Source organism: Ciona robusta, chromosome 9, assembly GCF_009617815.1.
Source record: "Ciona robusta chromosome 9, ASM961781v2".
Classification (NCBI taxonomy): Eukaryota; Metazoa; Chordata; class Ascidiacea; order Phlebobranchia; family Cionidae; genus Ciona; species Ciona robusta.
This window is the reverse complement of record NC_143243.1, coordinates 822,138-830,683: the sequence shown is the minus strand read 5'-3', so window position 1 is coordinate 830,683 and position 8,546 is coordinate 822,138. Positions and strand designations below refer to the sequence as shown.

The window sequence follows — 8,546 nt, the reverse complement described above, 5'->3', positions numbered from 1 at the left end:
TTGTGAAGGCAATATTTTGAATCTCGCATCCAAGAACAAGAACAAGCGACGATTTGTGTTTGCTACTAAATTCGGCTAAATTAATGCTAATGTACCTATTGTTATATATGCTTATTATCGTATGCTATATTTATAGGCTACTGTTGTTTTCTAGGTCTATTACTAAATACATTTAATCTAATTTATCTGTAAGCCGCCTTAGTTACTAAGTAAACATTCGGTAACTGTTGGAACCGTGGTCGTGTTTAGTTAATTAAGTACCAAGACGAGTTAAACTTTAGGGAACGATATATTGAGTATATGCTAAAGAAAGAAAGCTTAGAAGTGGAGATTTTTGAAATGGTGCAGATTTTTTCTTAAAATTTTAAATACATCTTTTTAGTTCAGATTTGTAAAAGTCCAAACTGCAGTACCAACAGAAATATATAATATAGAAATGTCAGCAGAAAGTGGTGACTACATGAAACCAGCTTCACAAATTCCTGGGTTGTCCGACATCATGCCAGAGGATGAAAGCGAAAAGTAAGTTATCTGGCAATTTGCAATCGTTTGTATTTTATCACATTTTTGTATGTGTCGAATTGTTAGATTGTTTGTGCCTTAGTTGTCTCGTTTATATTGGATTTTTGTGCAATATTTCTTTTTTTCATATTGGTGATTTTATCCTGTATGTTTCATTCTTTCGCATGTTTCTTTTTCTCCGTTTTCCTCAAATGAATAACTGTATTTCAACCAGAATAAAATATTTAACTGCCTTGTACAAAAAAGTCTTACACGAAAAAACTTTCTAATCTTGCTATATATACATCATGCATGTCACTTTTTCCTTTCTGGTATTCTTTTTTTGATTTTGTTTGCCTTTTGTAAAAAGTTATCATTGTACTTGTACTGTATATTATCATTGTAACTCTTCCCAACCCCCCATGCACACAGGAGGAAGAATTACATCAAGTCCACGGATTCTGATTACGTGAAGCTATCCAAGCAAGGAGGAGCCAAGGATTTGCTTACTATTAACTCAGTAAGTAAAATAAATAAAAATGTTTTGACTGGATAAACAATATTGCATTTTAATTGAATAAGAAAAGTTAAGATTTTGCTGAGAAAGCCAGAAGAAGCTTTTTGTTCTAAAAAATGACCCGGTTAAGTAATTTTCAATGAGATCAGTTTTATTTTATTAAAAAAAAACTGTGTTTGTAGTTTGAAAGAGCTCCTAGTTTTTTTAATTTTTTCATCGTTTACAATAGCGAAAAATTAAAAAATAGTTTAAGAAAACAGGATAGTAAGGATACAGTATCAAAAGGACAGTCGTTCAAACACGCTTATTGTCGAAAACATTATTTGGAAGAAAGAAGCAAGGTTGCCACACCTTGAATTTATTATATATATATAATCGAAATTGAGACAATTATATAAATAAAAGTTACACCAGTTCCTAAACAATACTTTAAAAAAAATTGCTACAGAATGCAAGTTACATAGGTTTCTAAATATAAAACAAATTGTTCACAGAATGTAAAGAACGACGCTCCAGTTGATTATCCAAAGTCTGAATGGTTCGGTCACCATGGGATGGACGACCAGGAGCAGCAAAAAACGTAAATATCCCGTCGAGAAATAACTTTATCTCCAAACTTTATGTTTAGGAGGGTATGTAATTAATATTCATTTCAACATTTTGTCACATATGCGTATGCGGCACTTTATGTAGTAAAGAATTAAGATTAATGCATAGTTCTGTGAATTTCACCTCATTTTGGTGTTATGTTTACTGATTCATGCATATTACATTGATTACAATGCTAAACATAGGGGGTTGGCCTGCAACCCTGCAACCCTGGGTTTGGCACCTAAGACCTCCTGTTTTCAATAATTTAAACGTTTCATAACATTTTATATATTTTGTCTGTCACTTTGTACTAGCCGACAAGCTGGCAGATGGTGCTAGGTACTTTGTTTGCGCACTTAGTATATAACAGTTTGCTCTGTTTTGTTTAACCATAACCTCACACACACCAAACTCTACAGCAGTTAACATTAGTTTAAATAAAACTTAACTAAAATAGCAACTAATGCAAGGGTCAATGTGATATTTTATGCCAAGTTTCTCAAACTGTTTGGTTTAGTTATTCCAACTGTATTCAAAATCCTAGGCTGGCTGAGCGTCAATGGAAAGCACCAGATTACATGGTTTATTCACAAGATGCCAAACCATCATCTGGGAATCGTGGTGCTGTAGTTGATGCGGAGAAGCCACGTGCGCTGACAGCTCGCGAAGAGCGATTGTTGATACAAGCCAAATATCAAGGAACATCTGTGCCATACCAGTCTGATAATTTATCCTACTGGGAAAGGAAAGAAGAACCTCCATTAAGGAGCAGACGTCATAAGTAGATTATGACGTAACAAACAAATTGTGATAAGGCAAACGCCTTCAAGTCTAAGATTGCACAACAACAGGATATTTTATCATTTTTAATTCGGTTTCTGAGCCATGAACGCCTGGTGCATGTGTTACATTCCTTGTCTAACAGAGACACTGTGTTTTCTTTAAGCGCGTGTTACCTACTACAACACATTACAAGATTTCTTTACTTTAATGCGGCAAAAGCCAGCGAGCATCGGTTTTATGACGTCATATATCTTAACGTCTTCAGCATTCATATAAATATTTAGTGACGTCATTTGTGTGACGTATGTCTCGTGTTGGTTCTTTTAGTTGATTGTTTGAGTTGATTATCTTCAGTTGCTAATGTACAAAGCAACGAATAAAGTTTCTTCAATTTTGACGAATGTATGAATGAAACTTATTTATCCACGCGTGGTGGGGAAACGGTAGTTATAACACTTCGTTATAAGAAACGGTCGTTATGTCTGTAACTTATTTATCCACGCGTTGCAGGGAACAGACAGTCATTATAAGTTTATAACACGGGTGTTCCGTTTCATACATTTTTCATACCACATATATAACTTTGCGGGTAACTGTTTTCAAGTTTTGCTGTATCCAAAGGGTCTAAAACGTTTGTGTATTCGTCTTACAATGAACTCCATTTAAAAGCACCGACAATTGAACCGTAGGCACGCAAGAGCACTTGGTACCACTTCAAAATCCAGCTGGTACGATATGTATTTAATAACATTGGGATTTCAAATCTAAATCACGGTCTTTATTCCGTTGGGAAGAATTCTTTATCATGAATGGTCACGTGCTTCTCACCTTGTTACGAAATAAACGGTCGATTGAAGATTCAAACGTAACAATAGGCATTGTGATCAAGCAGTGACTTGTTTATTTTTAAAACCCTTTTGCTTTGGCGCCTTTGAAAACGTGTTTCACAATGAAAATCCTATGGAATTACATTTTCCCATCGTTATATGCTGTTTATATTCACCGGTACTATCTGGATTAGCTGAGTTTTTTCAAGCTGCTAACCTGGTTGCATCTAGCAATGGAATTGCAGCCCTAACCTTTTACAGTTATTAGTAACTTTGTAGAGATAAACCAAACATTTTGTGAAAACATTTTTAGCGGTTTTATTGTTTTTCGTCGTGTCAAAACTTGTTCATATTGTGCACGTAATTCCCCCGGAGACATACTTTCTTGTAACAGATGCAGCGTTAACGTGGCGCGGTAATATTGCGGTTTTATCGCTAACACCTGTGTCTAATGGTTATGGTTCATGATCCAACACACGGTAAGAATGCTGTCCGTCTTCATAGCTGTTTAAAGGCTACAGTCGTGGCTATGTGACTTCTAAGATTTGACTGTCATCTAAAAATGTGTGTTTTCAGGGAAAATATTTTGAAATATCGAGAATTGTATTACCTTTTGTGATGGTTCCATTTACTAGGATTGTATTTGCAGTGTTTTATTTTACTGCAGCATGGCTCTCGTAACCGTGCATCAAACTATAACCTACCTTTTTTTCATAATTCGTACCCTTACTTATAGAATAGCCAAATATTTAGTCCAACGCCGTGGCTTAGTGGTTCGGTAGTTGCATCTTGTAAACGTTATGCTGCTATACAAAGGTTAGGGTGGGAGAGGACGGGACACCTTTAGAACATCATATATCCAAATAAACTGATCGAGTTACAAACAATAATAACGGTCTGTAGAAGTCGTGAGGATACGGTTTTACAATTCTTTAAATGTTTACACAGTTTACTACCAAATAGGACGAGAAAATAAAGTATAAAGTGCCCCCATCCTACTGTATTTCCTAATACCTTGGTGTACGATTGACAAGTTGGAAGGCTCTTAAAGGATAAACGCTGGTTTAAAAGTCATCTCGTCATGACGAGTGCAATAATATTGGCAAAAAATCCGCTTTTGAATATTTTATGCAACAATTAAAGTGATACCAGCATGATGTCCTACCGGTTGCTGGTTCTAGGATTACATGCGGTACATCCATCATGAGCAAAATCCAACCCTTTGTCCTGTATTAATATTTAATGAACTTTTGACAAGAGGTGCTTGTTTTCATTGTTAACGAGGTAGAATAGATATTTACTGAAAACATATCTCTTGTTTTATCACGGAAGCTCATGTTCTGGAGGATTCTCTTTACCAAATTACGTATACTCGATAATCAAGGCAGGGGCGGCTGTTGTTATATGATTAAAAAGTAAAACTCGTTAGGGCATCAAATCGGAGAATTGAGCTGCCGAATTGTCACCACATATAATAAAACAACTTTCTCCAAACCTATATAACATACAAGCAAGCACGAAGCGTATGAAACCCAATACCTGTGTTAGAACAGTCGTTTATCCACCACGAGGGAATAAATAAATTAAAATCAATCAAGAATACCGGTGCATACGTATTGGGCGATGTTTATAGAGTAGGGTAGGGAAAGATGGGACACCTTTTACCTCTATTTTCTCGTCCCATTTGATAGTAAACAAATAACATTCAAAGAATTATAAAACCGTATCCTCACTACTCCCATAGACTGGTGTTAAGTGTTTTAAACACGCTCAGGATATTTGGATATTATGTGCTAAAGGTGTCCCATCTCCCCCCACCCTACTATATGTATTTTCCATGAAATTATGCGCATCAGAAACAACCTTTACAAACTGCCACCTTGGTTTAAAAAAACTTTAAATGATTTGAGTAAAATTATCTCCTCCCCCCTTTAAGTATTCGACCCTTTTCCATAGTTATTTCTCCAAGATAAGTTCGTAAGCTACCAAGAAATTAATTTCGCTGCAGGATAATGACATCACAAATTGTTTTATCGATTCTCCATATTGTTACGTCACGATGCGCGAATAATGCTCTTGTGGTGACGTAGTTACCAATAACATCGACTTTTGAAATTCCTTTTGGGACAACAAATGTAGAAGGTCACAATATCATTTACGTCATTGATGTGGTAAAACAGTGGGTCATCTCATCCGAGCAACGGGAGTCAGTTCAGATCGTTTGCTTGCGGCATGGGGTAGTTTTGTTCGGTTTGTTTGTGCATTTTCTGCCCGTCTGCGTCTCACTGGCACCGCAATAAAATTTAAAATGCATGAAAGGCGAGCGTATAATTGGAGTCCCGTGTAAAACTATATAAGCACAAACTGCAACCCAGTTAGAATATCTGCATACAGAGAGTGTTGCAAATAGGCGACTTTTCGTAAATTCGGGGTTGCATATTTTGTTCGTGAGTAATATAATTAGACCAGTTTCTCGGTTAGGCAGAGTTATCGGTATAACGGTCTTCTGAATAAAATCCGCCTTTTTGTTTTAAAATAAGTTTGCGTAGTGATTTTGCTATAAACTTGTCTTGTTGTTTGTGGTGGTTTGATTCCTGTATAGCGGTCTGAGGAATATTGCTAACTATGTGTCGTAACATGTCGTTACATACTGTGGGGTGAGATGGGATACCTTTATCACCTGAATCCGGAATTACCTAATCGTGTTTTAAACAATAAATAACGCTCTTTCAAAGTCGTTAGGAACGGGTTATACAGTTCGATAAATATTTTTTGTTTAACTTCCAAATTGTACGAGAAAAAAGAATGAAAACACGAAGCATCTTACTCCACCCCACTATATAGATTATCGGACCCCGAAAAAGATGCTTAACGCAAACTAAGCGGGACTAAGATACTATACCCTTATCCATTTCAATATTAAAATATTAGGTTTTCTAAGCGCTTTTATTTATTTCGTTAAGATTTCATTCTTTTTAATATCGGGTTTAGTTGTGACAGATGTTGGTTTATTAAAGATAAAGATTTGTTAAAGCTCGATACGTTGCCATTGCATTAGTTTATTGCGATTGCTTTTAAGAATAAAAGTCGAATTAAAAGTGAATATGAGTTAGTTGGATGTGCTGGGCATGTGGTATAAGCAGTGTGTTTGAATTTAAAATAAAGATTAGGAGATGTTCTGGTAAATTTTGCGCGTAACAATGCATTACTGTGGGGTAATGCGGGGACAAATCTGGCCCACGTCCCAGGTCCCATTGTATAACTCGTCGAATAAAAGAAAAAACTATAGCCAACAAAGTTCGCAGAATAGCTTATACATAAATTAAAGTATGGGTGGCAGCAACAGCATATAATAAACCATCGTTAGTCATTCCAGTTTGTAGAAATCCAACTACTGGTCAATTTGTATTAACAAGAGTTTCAATTTATTTTTCGAATTTCTCTTCTAGAGAGATAACGTAACAATGACGTCATTAGTGATCTGCATATTATCTTTGTTTGTTTTTCTTCACGTTGCTCAGTGCCATGTTCTTCGCAACCAGGAAGCGCTTGGTAGCTTCGATTGGGACGAGGAAAATCCCGAAGTTCGGCCGGATTTTGAGGACGAATTGCCCGCCGAGTCATTCCAAAATCTTCCTTCTAACAACGAGGAGCGGCGTCAGCATTGGTCTTATGCTTTATCACCAGGAGGAAAGCGGCAACACTGGTCGCTTGCGTTGTCCCCAGGCGGTAAAAGACAACACTGGTCGAACCAACTTACCCCAGGCGGCAAAAGGGTGATTCCCCGAATGCGGGAGCAGAAGAAAGCGGATTTTGATGAAATAAATTATACCAAGATCTACAATTTATTACGGCAATATTTAGAGGTAAAATCAGGTTCAAATTAAACTTTTAAACAACATTCACACAATCGAGTATTTATTGTTTTAAACAGGGAAGCAAATTAAGCTGTGCATGTACACCAAGACACTAATAAACTCATACTAACTTTTAATCGCTTTATAATTTCGCCCACGCTACTCAACGTCATCGTAGTAACCCAATTTTTTAAACAGCGTTTACAAATTAAATTTCGTCCGAAAGATATTAATTTATCGGTCCTATCATCTTATCCATTTAAAATAATTCTTCACAGGCAGCGGCCGAATACGAGAAAGGTGACTTCGGTCGCTACAAGGGAAATCAACGCAATCAACTTGAAACTATAAAGGTAATGTATTTAAACGTGTATGTTTCAAAGAAAATCAAGCATTAATAATTAGAGAATGATACCGGTATAATTCAATCGCTGTATGACGTCACACGTGACGTAACGAGCGCATGACGTCATGCTGATCATTTTCTTCTGGCAGGACGACATTATGACCGAATGAATCTAAATGTGACGTCATATTCAAACCATGGACACGCCATTTGTATTTTTGTTGGAAATTCTTCACAAACTTCAACATTTGTCAAATTTATGTTTCAATTGTCGTTGTATATTATGAGAGTATCGTTTATGGTACTGTGGGGTAAGATGAATACCGTAAGCACATAATGTCCCATATTTCCTGATCGTGTTTTTATTAATTAACAACGCTATTTTGGAGTCGTGGGGAAAATGTTATATAATTCTGTAAATATTCTTTGTTTACTACCAGATGGGACAATATATAAAAATAAAAACTTGAACCACCTTACCCCAACTTACTTTATGCCATGTTAATAAACAAACTACAAAATGACGTAACAGTGTGTCATGACGTATATATTGTACTTTCGCGGTATATTAGAAATAAAAGGCAATATTGAGAAACGAAGTGTCATATACGGCGCAGTAGCACAGGCGGTGGACGTAAGCATAATTGTACCAGATACTTTAATGTCATAAAAAATGGACGTCCAACTGCGCAGATGGTAACTTATTAGTGGGCATGTCGTTTTGTAACAACTCATGCCCTGCCACGCAACGGTAAAGTTTCGTTCCAAGAAAACCATTTGTATATTGTGTATAATTTGTATGATTGTAATGATAATGCATTACTTACTTTAAATTAGACTTCACACATGCTACTTTGTAATATTGTAGCTTTAGGGTGAAGGTTGGTTTCACCGCGTATGAATATCTTAGTTCGGATCTGATCAGATAACTCACAGAACGACCGTGGGCATGAATATTTAAACTTTAGAAAAACTCTTTTTTGTTATGTTTGATACGATATAACAGAACAAAGGTACGGGTATAGGAAAGATAAGGTCCGTAACTATGTTCGTTTTAGTTATCTTGCTCAGATAATCTATGGTTTAAACCTTATTAGGGAATTGTAATGTTCGAACTCAGTGTC

General features: G+C 36.2%; 2 protein-coding genes across 2 annotated transcripts; both read left to right on the top strand.

Moving 5' to 3' along the window:
* Positions 1-24: 24 nt before the first annotated feature.
* Positions 25-2,789, top strand: LOC149730571 (uncharacterized protein C7orf57 homolog). The gene is made up of 4 exons (XM_089885323.1): positions 25-522; positions 934-1,021; positions 1,513-1,598; positions 2,154-2,789. The coding sequence occupies exons 1-4, from the start codon at positions 437-439 to the stop codon at positions 2,392-2,394; spliced, it is 501 nt and encodes a 166-aa protein (XP_089741449.1). The 5' UTR covers positions 25-436; the 3' UTR covers positions 2,395-2,789.
* A 3,848-nt stretch (positions 2,790-6,637) lies between these two features.
* Positions 6,638-8,017, top strand: LOC149730570 (uncharacterized). The gene is made up of 3 exons (XM_089885324.1): positions 6,638-7,085; positions 7,355-7,429; positions 7,572-8,017. The coding sequence occupies exons 1-3, from the start codon at positions 6,684-6,686 to the stop codon at positions 7,590-7,592; spliced, it is 498 nt and encodes a 165-aa protein (XP_089741450.1). The 5' UTR covers positions 6,638-6,683; the 3' UTR covers positions 7,593-8,017.
* Positions 8,018-8,546: the final 529 nt, after the last annotated feature.